Source organism: Dendronephthya gigantea, unplaced genomic scaffold (genome assembly GCF_004324835.1).
Source record: "Dendronephthya gigantea isolate DGI-Jeju-01 unplaced genomic scaffold, DenGig_1.0 000704F, whole genome shotgun sequence".
Taxonomy (NCBI): Eukaryota; Metazoa; Cnidaria; class Anthozoa; order Malacalcyonacea; family Nephtheidae; genus Dendronephthya; species Dendronephthya gigantea.
Window position 1 is genome coordinate 9,232 of NW_021163714.1, and position 17,053 is coordinate 26,284.

The 17,053-nt window shown below is 34.2% G+C and overlaps 1 protein-coding gene and 1 non-coding gene across 2 annotated transcripts; one reads left to right on the forward strand and one right to left on the reverse strand.

The window, feature by feature from the left end:
- Positions 1-634: 634 nt before the first annotated feature.
- LOC114544255 lies at positions 635-1,666 on the forward strand. Its single transcript, XM_028562936.1, has 3 exons — positions 635-897; positions 970-1,212; positions 1,651-1,666. Exons 1-3 carry the CDS (start codon positions 656-658, stop codon positions 1,664-1,666), a joined length of 501 nt encoding a protein of 166 aa, XP_028418737.1. The 5' UTR covers positions 635-655.
- A 9,069-nt stretch (positions 1,667-10,735) lies between these two features.
- Positions 10,736-10,808, reverse strand: Trnaa-agc. Its single transcript has one exon. It is a non-coding gene; the product is annotated as a tRNA-Ala (tRNA).
- Positions 10,809-17,053: the final 6,245 nt, after the last annotated feature.

Here is a 17,053-nt window from a genome sequence, read left to right on the forward strand (position 1 = left end):
TAATTCGCCTTTGTCTGTCATTGTCGATAAAAAGCCCAAAAATCTATGAAGAGCTAAGACAAAGTGGTGTTGTTTTTCCTTCTTGGATGTTACTTTCTTTATACAAGAATTCAGTGAGCCAAAAGCCCAAAACCCAGGTCTTAATGACGATGTCTTAAATTGGATGATAGGAGAGGCGGACAAGATTAAACTGACCGCATTTGGCAGAGAAAGTGGTCTTATTTTAGACGAAATGTCAATACATGCAGGTAAACCAGATTTTTTGATAAGTTGATCTCGTGAATAGTAAAACCAGTTTTACTTTGTGCAGGGAGAGAAAGGATTGTTTTTATTATAATTTTGTCCTTTTCTCCTTTTTATATACAGCTTAATTCAGTTAGGTTTGTCCAAAATGTTTTAAAACCTTAAAGTGTCTATGAAGTGAAAAAATCACATTTTTTTTGTTTTAAAATGATAGATTAGGGATAGACGGAAAGTAGAAAAATTGTTTTATAAAATTTCGTATATTAGTGACCGAGATAGAGCTACCTAAAGTTAGAGTTTTAAGTGACCATTTTTTATGGAGCCTGGGGATGAGTATGATGTTTTGTGACGTATGCAAATGGACACGACGACAATCACGCACGATAAACATAATAAACAATCCTAGCAAAATATGGCTACTGCGATGGAAGTTTTTAAGGAAAGCGAACGCTCTTCGAGCTCGAATTCATCTTCACAAGAAAGCGCTAGCGAGGATGAAATTCTAGAGCAATCGTCTCTTATTGTACCCTATTCAAACGAACCGCTTGCTAGTAGCGGCGATGAGTTTGACGAGAGTACAACAGACGACGAGGATGGCATTTCTTCCGAGACGCTCGGGAAAAGATGGAGCAAGGACGTGCCAGTGAACTCATGGTGAGTCGCGCTATTATTTGGTTCATCCTAAACTAAACTTTTCATTGAAGGCACTCTATTAATACAATATAGGTGTCAATGTGGACGGTGCAACGATCGTCACCTCAGTAGCGCAAGGGAATATCGTTGCTGTAAGGAAATCCTTGAGTGTGCAGGGAAGTATACGTATGAGGGTAAGGATGCTGCGTGCATTGTGGAACATTGGGATTATTTGCCAATGGTTCACAGAACTGTGTTAAGTAACGTTGGGCAGTTATTAACCAGGAAAGATGGCACTAAATATAAAGAAAGAAAAACCAGAGTGAAAACGAGTGGGTACTTTGTAACTATTATAAAGTTCAATGTTCATATTTGTATATACTATATTTTTTGTCCTTATTTATATGTATAGTGAATTGATCAGAATCGCTTTATGACAAGACAAGGCAAGGGATCAATATTTCAAACTCACATGCAAAACATGTCAAACTTTGATTGTGATTGTGCAAAAGATATGATAGGTTATCGCTTGTTTATATATGCCCTAAATCAATCAGTTCTCTTGCACTCATAGTTCAACCTTTAGTATTGAGTAAGACACGTCAAGTGTTTCCTGCCAGTCAGTCAGATTGTATCTCACGTAATTGTATTTTGAATTAAACTGGTCACAATATTAATACATTTTGTGTTCCAATTTTATGTGATTACTGTCAATAAATTGTAAATGTACAGTGTGTCATATTAATATGAGTTTTGTAAATTTCATTTTCACAGGAAGATCTTCAAATGAAGACAAAAAATGGGATAACACACATATGTGTGTGTGTTGGGGGGGGGGGGGGAGAAGGCAGTTGCTATCTACTAGCTACCTCTACTACATAATTACATGGTTATATTAGTAAGCTGTACAAGAAGTTGTTATAAATATTCACCCAAATACAACCATTACATGACTGATTTTGCTCATTGCTCTCTAAAATTACAACAATGTTAATTGAAGACATGTTGTCATAATACCTGTGCTCAAAGCATTCATATAATTATGTGTTTCACCAAGCTGAACAACCAACTAGTGTTGTTATCCCATTTTTTGTCTTCATTTGAAGATCTTCCTGTGAAAATGAAATTTACAAAACTCATATTAATATGACACACTGTACATTTACAATTTATTGACAGTAATCACATAAAATTGGAACACAAAATGTATTAATATTGTGACCAGTTTAATTCAAAATACAATTATGTGAGATACAATCTGACTGACTGGCAGGAAACACTTGACGTGTCTTACTCAATACTAAAGGTTGAACAATGAGTGCAAGAGAACTGATTATTTAGGGCATATATAAGCGATAACCTATCATCTTTTGCACAATCATAGTTTAATTAAGGTTTTAAAACATTTTGGACAAACCTAACTGAATTAAGCTGTATATAAAAAGAAGAAAAGGACAAAATTATAATAAAAACAATCCTTTCTCTCCCTGCACAAAGTAAAACTGGTTTTACTATTCACGAGATCAACTTATCAAAAAATCTGGTTTACCTGTATTGACATTTCGTCTAAAATAAGACCACCTTCTCTGCCAAATGCGGTCAGTTTAATCTTGTCCGCCTCTCCTATCATCCAATTTAAGACATCGTCATTAAGACCTGGGTTTTGGGCTTTTGGCTCACTGAATTCTTGTATAAAGAAAGTAACATCCAAGAAGGAAAAACAACAACACCACTTTGTCTTAGCTCTTCATAGATTTTTGGGCTTTTTATCCACAATGACAGACAAAGGCGAATTATCCTAAATAATAAAAAAATATATACACATTTATTATTCGAAGGCCATGCTTATTACTCTATATAAATTCCATGGAATGATTTAATAAGGTATCAACAGCTCTGTACTCTCCAGTTTGTTTATATTTCAGGGAAAATCCCCAACTGGAAAGTGCTATAAATGATACGAATATCAAATAACAAGGTCTAATATAGTATAAGCTCGGTGTAGTTATTCTATAATACGTACAATACATCAGCCAAATCATAAAATTATCCAAAGAAGCTAACAATATAAAAAATATATACATGTACACTTACTTTGGATGCCATCTGTTTTCTCTTCCGTCTTTCATTTCCATGGCCTTCTTTTGTGCTTCCCAAAACACTTTCAAGTCTGGGTTCAGTTCATTCTCGTCAATATTACTAAACATCGTATTAAAGTCGTTGCTATCTTCTTCTGCAAATGTGTGCATGTTATCTATAATATCCTGCTTGAATCGTTCACGACGTTCACAATTTATGCGCCTTCTCTTTTCTTGTTGTAGTTTTCTTTGAGCTCCTCTTCGCCCATGTACGTTTCCCTCTTTTGTGGTGCGAAAAGAGCTTTCTCTTTGCACGCATGACTTTCTTTCAAACTTTTATAGTATGAATTGTGCTTTATTGTAGAACAGCCGCAGCACATCTTTTTCAGAGAAAATATATGCACAATTAATTGCTCGGTGTCGCAGTGATGTCGACTCGCTATCTGATAAATTTGACCACCGTTCTGTCAATCCTACAACATTTCCAGATTTATCAGTAGTTTTTTTGTCCACTTCAACGGAAAAGCCATTACATATTGGAACGCTGAACAAGTAGGAAAAAGACCATCTAAATAATGATTGACGGATGACTGTACAATGATCCTCTAATTCAACTTCGTGTGACCCAATGAAAAATTTGAACGAAAAATTGTTGAAAATCATCAGAGACTTCACGACTCTTTCGCCATTGCAAGAATCGCAGGATACATTTATCCACTCCACGTATTCATCAGTTTCCTTTGCCTTTGATAGTGTCCACTTGTTCGCGAACATTGCTTCGGGAGATACAGTGGCGTAACTAGAACGATAATTGGGGGGGGGGGTGAATATTCATATATCCAGTTCTGCCCTACGGATTTCTTTTGTAATTGCAATAGCCTACAATAGAAATCCGTCGGGCAGAACTGAATATATGAATATTCATCCCCCCAATTATCGTTCTAGTTACGCCCCTGCGGGAGAATAATTTTTAACGTCATCCCAGCTCAGAAATTTTTGTGTTGATTCAACAACACATATTCCTTCGTACACTGGTTCACGTTTCGTCATCCCATCTTTAGTAACAGTTATTTTGGCTTTTTTTATTGTGGGAAATACACGCTTTATAATCCGCCCGAGCTCGTGTTCTTTCAAAGGACGATTATTCTCTTTCGATGTTGTAGATAAAATTGATTAACATCGTCGGTTAATTTAAAAACTGAAATGTTATGTGTGCCATGACACATCATATACGTCTTTAACATCCTATCAGATATTAAATATCACCATAAATTTGTTACGCTTTGTGTGTATATTAGACCGTCACGCTAAAGTGGACAGTTTACGCATCGCTGAGCAATGATATAAAGAAAAACACTTACCAATTAATTATACGTCTTTCTTTTAACGCATTTGCTTTATTACGCACAGTTGTATCAACGATTTCTTCAAATTCCTGCAAAACCCTGTCACCACCGAGCATCATTGTTTGAAGTTTAAATTTCGCGCGTTTTTGGTTTCGGCATAAACCTGATGACTCCCGACAATATACGAGCTGTCCAGGCTATATGCGCGCGGAGGCTGCGGAGCGGAGCACATGATTTCATCCCTTTATTCTTTTTCCGCTCCCAGCGTGTGCCCTGACGTCACTTGTTGCGCTCGCGGTCCAACACATCAGTGCTTAAGGCTCCACGCTGAAGTACTTCATGTACGTTTATAACAAAGTTGCAATTCATGTAGACTGTTGTCAAATTTACCTCGGAATTTACTTTTTAAATTCAACTGAAGGTTGTTTTTCTCGTCGAATATATTCCTAAATTCAACTGCAAGTCGTTTCTTGTCATCTTTTGCAGCATTAGTTTTTAAAGCGATATTTTAATAACAAACGCTAAGGCGGGCACCCTGTGATAATTCTCGATGTCTTGCCACCTGCACGACATTGAAAATTATCCGTTGTTGACGTAATTTTTGCCGCCATAGTTTGTTGTCAATAATATGGCGCAAGCTTCCTCTCTAAAAAGGAAACAATTATTGAATTTGGTTTTCGCATGATATCGAGAATTATCAAGCCTCAATTTGCGTTATCCGCCTCAAATTGGCGTGCCTATATATAGTTATCTTTTTTTATAAAATATAACCCAACCGAAAAGCTCCCGAAAATCATTATTTTTATATTTCTACTTTATATTCACTTCTAAATTGGCATTTGGAAGTGTGAATGACATTCGCATGCAGTATCTCTCGACACGGCATTGTCTAAGCAAGACTAGGAACACAATCACATTTGTGAGGGATTGTATAATTAATATGGTAAAATGTACTTAATTAGGTAAATACAACACTTGACATAATAGAATTGAATAGCAACAGACTATATATATGTATATATGTATATGTATATATATATATATATATATATATATATATATATATATATATATATATATATATATATATATATATATATATATATATATATATATATATATACAAGTCTCCTTCAATGCACGGAGAGAAAGATATAGATATTGAAAACGATTCATCATTTTGAAAATTCATATTGGAAAGAATTTCGCCTCTGCCAATATCGCCAAGTAATGATCAGAATGCTGTTATTGTCTTTTCTTTGCTTTGCAGAATTAAATTGCAATTTTTGCAGCATGGTAACAATACAAACATGCAATATAACCGCAATTTCTGAAACTTTAGCGTTAAAGCTAAACTAGTGTTACTGTATGTCTCTGAATTTAGTAGTAGTAGTAAAGAAAAACAACTGCCCATGCAATAGTAATTGTGTTTCGGTACGAAGAAATTTAGACTGAGATATACAGTAACAATAGTTCAGCTTTAACGCTAAAGTTTCAGAAATTGCGGTTATATTACATGTTTGTATTGTTACCATGCTGCAAAAATTGCATTTTAATTCTGCAAGGCAAAGAAAAGACAATAACAGCATTCTGATCATTACTCGGCGATATTGGCAGAGGCGAAATTCTCTCCAATATGAATTTTCAAAATGATGAATCGATCTCTCTTTCTCTCCGTGCATTGAAGGAGACTTGTATATATATATATATATATATATATATATATATATATATATATATATATATATATATATATATATATATATATATATATATATATATATATATATATATATATATATATATATATATATATATATATATATATATATATATATATATATATATATATATATATATATATATATATATATATATATATATATATATATATATGTAAGGTGTATTTGTTCTTCTGCACAAGTATAACCAACCGGGCAAGCAGAAAATTCTACTTGACCGCGGTGGGAATCGAACCCGCGACCTTCGCATTTCTAGAACGATGCTCTACCGTCTGAGCTCCAAGGCCAAGTTTGGAACGACTGTGATTTTACTTAAGTTAATAAGTAATACTTAAGTTCAATTCTATTATGTCAAGTGTTGTATTTACCTAATTAAGCACATTTTACGATATTAATTATACAACCCTCACAAATGTGATTCTGTTCCTAGTCTGGCTTAGACAATGCCGTGTCGAGAGATACTGAATGCGAATGTCATTCGAACGTCGTTATGAAGAAAGCAAGGATAATTTAAATTAGCGAACAAACAACCCCTTCAGACTTCCAAATGCCAATTTATATTATTTGTACGCTATTGTTCCTATGATATGTAAACATTGATATATCGATATATTGCTCTCTTCCTAAATCGGTGTTGCTACTGCCCTGCAGCTACCGTTGCAATATTACAAGAACTAAATTAGACCTAAAAAGACACCACGTAATTTCATGATAATATATTTCAATTGAGATGTCCATAAATCCAGATCTTGTAAAATGAATATGTTGATCTTATGGCTATATATCTATTATCTTCCGGATTAAGTATTTCACTGGTTTCACATTTAGGTTAACGTCCTACAGCATGCCTTTGAAAGCGCACGAGTCTTTATCAAAAGCACCAAGGCCATTGATAGATTAGTAAATTTCAAGGGGTATTGCTATGGTACCCATGGCATCTAATAAAAACAAATGGATGTTTGGTATTGCCACACACAGAACTCCTTACATTGTGCATGTTTGATATTTTGCCATAAATTCTAAAATTTTTGATGTTACGTAATAATATCGGTATTTATCCGGCCAATTACATAAGACGTCAAGGGGTATATAAACACAAGGGCATTTAGCTGCAAAATAAGTCCAGCTGAGTGTATAAGAAAAGGTCATCTGTTAAATACGAAGAAGACACACTTTACACTTTTTGTAAGTGAACTAGGGATAATAATTATTTATTTTTAAAGTTTGCTTTTATAGTTTGCTTTCAATTTTTTAGGAGATTTCAAGTGTTGTATTTCCATGTTTATATCGATCTTTTCAGTCTTATACGCATGTAATCCCCGAGCGGGCGCGGAGCGCCTGCGAGGGTACTAATTCCGCTCGGAGATTAGGAATTACACCCGGAACCCGGTAGAACATAGGCGAATCCAAAGTTGTCCAAATTCTTTGTCATGGACACAGAGGAGAGATTGACAGAGTTGACTCGCGGCTCCACGCGTCCCCACTTTTTTACTCGCGCGCGCTAGTAAACGTTTACACCCGATTCCTCTCTGGTAAGCTCCGAGCACATTTTTAATAAGGAAAAATGGAATTTTTGCCAGTAAAAATGCAATTTAAAAAAATTTTACCGCTTTGCCTGAAATGTTGCAAACGTTTTTTGCAGTGTAAGGTAAGAGCTAAAATATATTTTCTTTAGAAAGTTCAAGGATGATATGCTTGTTGAAAATTTGATCAAAAAAGTTTGAAAAATGACTGAAAAAGTATGTAATCGAACAGCAACTCTGCTTGAGAAGTAAAGATACATAATTATGAATGTTTTCAGTGAATGTTTGTATCATCAAATGGTACTAATTATTAAAAACTGATATCCTCAGCGAGGTAAAGTTATATAACGCCTAAAACTCTGTTTTGTTTTGAAATGTTTTGCAATGTATTTTGTCGATATTTTAAAACTAAAACGCGAATTAAGAAGTATTCTTTGAAATTCGTCTTATATTGTAATCCCACATATATGCAAACACTCTGCTTGCTAGTTGACAAACAGTAGAAAAGCAGCTCTGACAACGTTTCACTTTGGCAAACACAATTTGACAATTCGGGTAAAAATATGGCAGCCGACAAGGGTAATCAGAACTCACTTATAAAACAAGGATTTTAATATTGCTTTTAAAAACAGCACGATCATTTAAACCCAACAAAACAAACAACTCACCGTTCATCTCCAAAATTGTAGTCAAAAAATGAAGATAATCCGACCCAGTTCAAAAAAAAATCAATTTTTCACCGGTCGAACAGCGTTTTTTCTATACTTTTGTATTGAAATTTGGCCGAAAGAGCTTACCAGAAGAGAATCGGGTGGTTGCGTGGCGCGTGGAAATGACGCGAGAATGACGTGTATTAGGCAAAACTCGGGGACACTCGTTTCAACATTAAATCGGAAGAGTCGACTCTCTGTCCATCTCTCCTCTGTGTCATGGACGGTCGACGTTGGGTGGTTTTGTAAGTTATGCGCATGCGCGAGTAACGTCTGGTAAGCAACGAACGTTCTGATTGGCTAGGACAGAAAGTTTGTATTTCAATGAGAACGTCAGCAATTTATATTAACTGTCATTTCGTAAACATTTTTGTAAAAGCGTTTCATAAACTTTGTGCAAAGAAAGTAAAACGAGAAGAAAAAAGATATATGAAGCATGACAGTTAGCAAAGATTAACGTGGATACGGTCAAGAAAAAGCCGTGCAAGAGGAATAATTCATAATCTGCAAACTTATAAATGTTTTCAAAGACAAAGGGTACGTGTTTACTTTGTTTATTTCGTATTTGTTTCGCGATAAGAATGAGCCGTATTTGTATACTTTTTAGCTTTGTATGCCGTTTATTTGTTAAATTTTCAGCTTTTTATGCAAACGCATAAACCTGTGAAAGGCTATTACACCTTTGCTTTAACTTCAAAAAGTGTTTTTGAAAGTGTAATTGGAATTTTGGTATCAAAAATACACACTATATTTATAAAGTATGAAAATTTTAGCCGCCGGCGTCGACTGCAAAATACAGAATAAAATAACATTTGAAGTTTTTTCTATGTCTGTGAAGATTTTGTACTGTTTTAATCGTTTGAAACTTCGATTTTAAACCGTTACTTAATTGCTGGCATGGTATAATGCAGCGGGCAATGTTTACACTAAATTGAACGGGCAATGTTTACACTAGCTTTATGATTATTTTTGTATTGAATGATGGAAACATTAGCTATAATATACTCGGTAAAATATAATAAGACTGATTTGAGTTTTGTGTCATTCCATAATATAAGTTCAAGTCAGGTTAACTCAGGAAATTGTCTACTTGGTTTGAAATAGCGAGGGGTTGCTGCATGCATGTATTTCTAGTATTAAAGCTATTTTGTAGTAAACGTCGGAAGGTTAGAATTTTATTACAATGTAATACAATGCAGTGAGTCTCAGATGCTTTCCTGACCAAGCATATGTAGAAATACTTCAAGTAAAGATTGTATGCGACCATAAAAGCTAGCGTTTTGCCCTGGGCAAACAAATCTGTTCAATTGGCTTATTCTATTGGTCTACTGCATTGTTCCCATACTCAGTTATGAGAAATGCAATAATGCTCTTTTGTCGTTTTTCTTGATCGCCAACCAAAATTAATGATCCCCAATAATGATATATAAAAGATATGTAAAAAATAGGTACGCAATACGTGGATGTTGGTAGCCTATAAAACATTAACTGTGATAAAGCTATGTTGTATTCAATGTGAAACGACAGGCTGCTATAGCGGGAGTAAGTATCAACTGATGCTTAGTCTTACGTTCTAATGCCATATACAATGGCAAACTTCCCTATAGTCAGGTAGTCAAACAGTTAAAACATTAGGTTCTACAAACATTTTAAACCAAAGTTGTATGGATAGGCTAAGCCATGCAATTAAGATTTAATCCTTCTCAACAAAATCAAAACATAGCGCTGTCCAGCAATAATATGGAACTTGATTTCCTACCGAAAGATTTTAAATCACAAATTGAAAAAAGAAATATAACAAAAAAATTTTCGCTACTACATTTGGACATAAGGCGTATGCAAACAAATTTGATTCACTCAAAAATTTGAAGGATACTTTAGACATATACCTTTCCAGATAACAGGACTTACTGAGACTTGGTTGAATGATAATAACATAGATTGTTTTCCCTTAGATGAATACGAATATTCGGCTCAAACAGACCAAATAAAAAAGGCGGAGGTGGTGGTTTATATGTTTCAAAACATTTAGAGTATAAAAGTCGAAATGATTTGGATATAAACGTAAACGATATAATTGAAACAAGGTTCACTGAAGTGATGAATAAAGATGGTAAAAAATCATTATTGGTGTAGTGTATATAGACCACCAAATGGCAATTTTGAATCATTTAAAACTACAATAATTGAGATTCTAGAAAATATCGATCGAGAAAATAAACCATGTTACTTAATGGGAAATTTTAATATTGACCTGTTTAAATCAGGATCTTGTGATCATACAAACCAATTTATTGAACAACTTTTCACTTCGTCTTTTTTTCCGCTAATCACGAAACCAACGAGAATTACTCATCATGCTGCCACACTAATTGATGAGATTTCTAGTAACAATATAGAAGAATGTATATGTGATGTTGCTACTCTGAGTCATCAACTGGGCAAGCTGAAGAATTAGCTTGACCACGGTGGGAATCGAACCCGCGACCTTTGGTTTGCTAGTCCAATGCTCTTCCAACTGAGCTACAAGGTCAAGATCGACGGTTCGAGTGGTTGATATAATTCGGGACTCAGTCTAGTCTCTTCCATATCTGTGCGTCTTAAATTGATAGTGACTAGACTGAGTTCCGAAATATCAACTACTCGAACCGTCTTGACCTTGTAGCTCGGTTGGAAGAGCATTGGACTAGCAAACCAAAGGTCGCAGGTTCGATTCAAGCTAATTTTTCAGCTTACCCACTTGGTGACTCAGGGTAGCAACATCACGTTATACATTTGACACATACACCCGAGTCTTTGCACTATCAATATAGAAGAACTTAATGAAAGCTTCGACGGTATAATCTTTAGCGATATTTCAGATCATTTGCCAATAGTGCATATGTTTAATACAAATTTATCCAGCAAAAACACCACGAAAAATGTTAACACACGAAAAGTATCATACCAAAGAGCATTTAATCAAAATAACACAGAGGCGTTCAAAAATGCAACTAAAAACCTTCCCTGGAATAAAACAAATGATCCTGATAAGGCCTATAATGAGTTTTTAGAAATTTTTTCGGATATATATTAAGAAAATTTTCCAATCAAACGAAAACAAAACAATAAAAAAATAGACAAAATCAAAAGTCCATATATGGCAAACTGTATATTAAAGTCAATCAGGAAAAACAAACAAACTCTATAAATCCTTCGTTATGAATTGTAATAGCAAAAAGGAACAACGGTACAAAAATTATACAAACAAACTAAATCATATAATAAAAATAGCCAAAAAACATATTATGAATATCAATTGATCAAATTAATACAAACAGAATTCAAGAATGGTGTGGAAAACACTTAATAATGAATTACTCAATAAGCCCAAGAAAAGCACGAAAATATCACAAAGCTTTGTTGAAACCAACTCATCAAATAATTTAGATGATCCCCAAGAAATAGCTAATCACTTCAACGACTACTTTACTAATGACCCCATTTGGCAAATAAAATAAAACAAAATGACAATAATAATTTTAATAAATATCTGAAAAGTGACTTTAGGTTTTCCTTATCCCATCACAGAAAATGAATTAGAAGTTGAACTAAAAAACATCAAGCAATATACGATGTGGATATGATGGTATTAGCACAACCATTACAAAACTAGCAGCTAGAGAAATCTCTAAATCATTAACACACATTTTCATCTAACATTTACGACTGGAATCATTCCAGACAATCTAAAAGTCGCATTGATTACACCAATTTTCAAGGCTAATGACGAAATGAAGTTTGAAAACTACCGACCAATATCAGTTCTTGTTTGTTTTGCAAAATTGTTAGAAAAACTTATGATTAATAGACTGTCAAAATTTATTGATAAAAATAAAATTTTTTCAAAGCATCAATATGGATTTAGGAAACAGAGATCAACTGAACATGCATTAATTGACTTTATTGATAAAATTACTAATGTAATTGATGATGGTAAATACTCTGTTGGTATTTTCCTTGATTTATCTAAGGCATTTGATACAATTGATCACAAGATTCTGATAAAGAAATTGGAACATTATGGTAATAGAGGAGTGGCCAAAAAACTGATTTCTGTTGTATTATTTGCAGATGACACAAACGTACTATATAGTCATGAATGTCTTAGAAAATTGGATGAATTCATTCAAGTCGAAATTAAAAAAAAATTCAGATTGGCTTAATGCAAATAAATTGTCTATGGATGCAGAAAAAACAAATTTATTCTTTTTAGAACAAAAAAAAAAGAAGCTTGAAGATACCATTAACATTTCGATCAATAATAACAATATACAACAAGTCTAAAACACTACATTTTTAGGGATTGTTATTGATGAATTCTTGACATGGTGTAACCACATGGATTTGATTACAAAAAAATCATTAAATGTGCAGCATTCATTTCCAGGATAAAGCATTTCACAAACTTAAACTCTTTGAAACTAATATATTATGCCTTGGTCCATCCATATATCTAACGTATGGCAACCTAATATGGGGTAACACCTACAAATCCCGTATTAAAAAGTTAGTAAATATTCAAAAAAAATTGTGAGATTAATGGCTTTCAAATCTTCTTTTGATCATTCCGAACCAACTTTTAAAGAATTGCAAATACTCAATTTATTCAAAATAAATGATTATTTAATAAGGATATTCATGTTCTGATATTTCTATTTACAAAACCTTCCAGAAATATTCAGAAATTATTTCTCTACTAAAAAGGAAATTCATAATCACAACACGCGAAACTCGAGATTACTACACAAAAAGTTCAGTAGAACCAACTACGCAAAACATACGCTTGCTAGTAGAGGCATAGAAGTTTGGACATAGAAGTTTACACAATCTATATGTTATAATATTTGATTGTATTAAATACATTTTACGAATGAATAAAATCCTTTAAGGTTCAACTACGAGACTATTGTCTTTCAGGGTGTTATGTACTCGACATTCAGTGTTAAAAGATGTATATTTCATATCAGAAATAATTTATATACACATACAAATATTACGTCATTGAATAATAATTATTCCTAACTAATTATTCCAAAGTCTCAACACAGGGTAGCCATTTGTCTGCTTCAGCCCCTCTAAAATTTTCGGACTTTCAAACTTTGAACACAGTGCAGTTGCCGAGAAGAAATTTTGTGAAGTTTTAAGAAATTTAGCTGTTCCAAAATGTATAATGATAAAAATGTGCGCACGAACGACTAGAGTCACTCAATAGCATAGTCATTCGATTGCGAATGTCGCTGTTAATGCTATGAGTGTGGTTTATTGGAAAACGCGGACACCGGACAGCGGACACTTTTCAAAATTTACGATAAACATGAATTAAAACCTGTTAAAGTATGTCGTCTAAACGTCGTTAAAACGTGTTAAAGTATGTCGTCGTAAACGTGTTAAACTCCTTTAGTTAGCTCAGGGTAAAACACTAACTAGTAAAACTTTTTGTTTAATTCCCGCGTTCTTTTTTTCAGAAAAAATATTCAGGATTGATTACGGAATCATTTGAGTTTGCATCCATGGACATTTTTAAAGAAAGATAAATCGTCATTTTCCATGTACTAGAACACCTAAATATATTATTGTCCAACATAATTCCTGAAAGACGACAAAGTACATACAAGCCTATTGTAAGCTATTGCACTTACAAAAGTGATCTGTCAGGCAGAACGAAATATATGTATATTAACCAACCGAAATACACATCAAATCAAAGCAGTGTATAAAATATTCTAATTTCTCAAAATTTAAACTTTAATGTGAAAAGCGTCTAGAATACGCCCGAACAAAATCTATCTTACAATAACAATGCTGACCTATCTTAAAAAAATATAACGTGGGCGCTAACATATTTTTTCAGGGACAAGGTTTGGCAATCTCGTGCCAATTAAAGGCGAGGATGACTGCCAGAACGACCGTTGCTGATACTACATGTACAAGGTAAAAATTGATTGTTCTAATCTTAAAAAATATTCTTTCTAGTGACAAAGTTGCGCCCAATATTGACGAAACATGATTATGCGCGCTCAAAATCTAGAAAATGCAACACTTTCTCCTCTTGCGGCATAACAGAAGAAACAACCGAATTGTAATTTCCCAGGCGGTGGGAAGCGCCGACCGAGGGTGGTAATTCCGCTCGGATATTTTAATTACGCCCGGGAATGCAAATGCGAAATATTTTTAAGATATGCGCACGCGTGAGTTTGAGACATGTTGAAACTGGTAACTAGCAAACGTTTGCAAACGTGCGAATAACTAAATTAAATTATTCAGCATAACTGATATTTTGAGTTTTAAAACCTTTTTGAATTAATATTTTCACTTGGATGATTATGAAAATATACAAAAAATTGACTTTAAGAGAGAATGTAAAAGTTGCCTTCGGGTAGAAAAACATTGTTTCAAATGAACGATTCTCAAGCTTTTTTAGAGTGTTTTTGAACATGGGTAAATGAGTAAATTTTGTATTTTAAATTATTAACGTATTTTGTAAATTTAATATGTGGATTTATCAACAAATGTATGACACATCTTTGAATTTATTCGCAAATCTCGTTAAAATTATTTTGATTGGGAAAGCATTTATTTTGAAAGGTGAATCTGCTTAAAAGAAATTGAAATTTCGCTAAAAATTGTAGTATTGAAAACTATTCGTAGTACAATAATACGATTATAGTTGAATTCGATAGCTCGAGAATCGACTTTACGATATAGAATTTTACTTTTACGACTTCGACCATTCAGCAATAACGAACATTGAAAAATATCACTGTTGAAATACATGATATATATTTGCTTCAGGCCAGGTTTATATTTGCAACAAAAGTTAACAAGACGCCAAGTAGGCGTTATGGTCGCGTCGTTCACAGCGGCGTAGCCAGCCAATGCAGCCATGCAAACTTTGTGTCGTAAATGTTCTTAATAATAAAAATGAACAATATACCGAACTGTCGGTCGCATGTTGAAAGCAGGAGAAACACAGAACAGCCCATTTCAAAACCGCTCTACATCTTTTACTTAGGGTAGCAGGTGTAGGTTTACTGTGCTCGATAAAAGTTTGTCAACATCACATCACATACGCCCAATCCTAGCTCAGGTCGTTCGTAAGTGGCCTGCTTATGCCAAAAAATATATTACTTCATGCGAAATACAGTGAGCATGAGCAAAAAGCGTTTTGATTTGCACTTAAATATATAGCAGTTGTTTACTATATAATTGCTCAAAATTATACTGAGCTGTAAACATTGCCGATAGTGTGCCGAACCTTGACCATACATTATATGTCGAAACCTGTCGAGTATGCTCAGAAATTAATTTAAAGCTTCTTTCATTCAAAGCTGAGGGCACAGAAACGACAGTTCAGACACGGTCATCGCGCAGAAAGTTGCGCATTTTTGGTCGCGTCGCGTAGCGACAGCGACCTACAGTTTCGGCTTGGTTTTTTTTTTATTTTCCTCTCGGGTCGACCCTCAGCGTGGCTAGCTGAAGGCCATATCACCCTAATCGGGAACCTGCGCACAGGTAAGTTGCTAGTTGGTCGCGTCGCGTATATAAACAACTGCACACGTGGTGAAATGACTGATAATGGAAAATGAAAAACTTTTCCATCCGCGCATAGGAACTACGTTTTTTAGTGACCGTCTTAATTCATACCGGATTTCTAGTGACCCCTTTCATTACTCGATTTATATTTATTTGGATATAGCAATAAAAACTCAATATAATCAAAATAATTAATTAGCCTCCAGAAGCCTATAACGATATCTAAAAAACAAAGATGTAAGAAATTGGACAACATTGGTCGCACCACCATGCATGGTGGGTGTCGAAATTTTTCAAATTGTAAGCCTTTAGATCTTTGGAACCAGGCTACTTAATAATTATTCGAATACCCTAAAATTCCTATAAAAACTCCAGCGTTTTATTTTATCAAATAGCTTACTATTTTGACATTTCTTTAAACTCAATAAGACAAGACAAGATACAGTTCATCATAAAGGATTAAAAAGGTTTAGAAGGCGGTAAGAGACATCCATTCACCACCGTGGAGCTTTGAAAGCTTTAGGGTACAGGGTTAGACCGGTTAGTGTATTGTGAGTATAGACTCTGTACGGACGAGTGGCTCTATCGAACTGATATATATTTTTCTCAGTTACCTCCTAATCGTTCACAATTATGTTCATGTCCCATGAATCGTTACGTATAGAGAGGTATACAGTCGAAAACATGGGGTAATAGACAGTTAAATTTCACATGTGTACACTTGTTATATTTTTGGGATTTTTGGCACGAAATAGCGTATTTTCCACCGTATAACCCTAGAATTTTTCAAATCAATTGCATTTCTCCTACAAACAAAGCTAGGTGCATGTAACCACTCTAGGCGAGTGTGTTTTCAGATAGAGCCAAAATTTCAGGCGACGCACTAATAAAGAGGCCAGTTGTTCGAAAGGTGCATGAATGTAATAGTGAATTTGCTAACAAGTGGATATAGTTATAGATAAAAACGCGTGGCACGAAACATGGATAATCGACCAAAATTCCAACCAATCCAAATTCCAACCAGTGATAACCAAAATTCACTAGAAGAAACCGGATTTTTTTAAAACTTCCTACCGCAATGTCAGCTGTTGCTAAAATGTATAATACTCAATTCATAATCAAATACTCAGTTAGGCATTTGGACGCATTAACGAAATAATTGACTAATTTCATGACCTCGGTGCGATTATTATTCATCTCGGC

Bases quoted from the DNA above. Each gene is read 5' to 3' on its own strand.
- LOC114544255 (XM_028562936.1), top strand. From the start codon at position 656: ATGGCTACTGCGATGGAAGTTTTTAAGGAAAGCGAACGCTCTTCGAGC. The intron at 898-969 runs GTGAGTCGCGCT...AATACAATATAG, and splicing joins GACGTGCCAGTGAACTCATG to GTGTCAATGTGGACGGTGCA.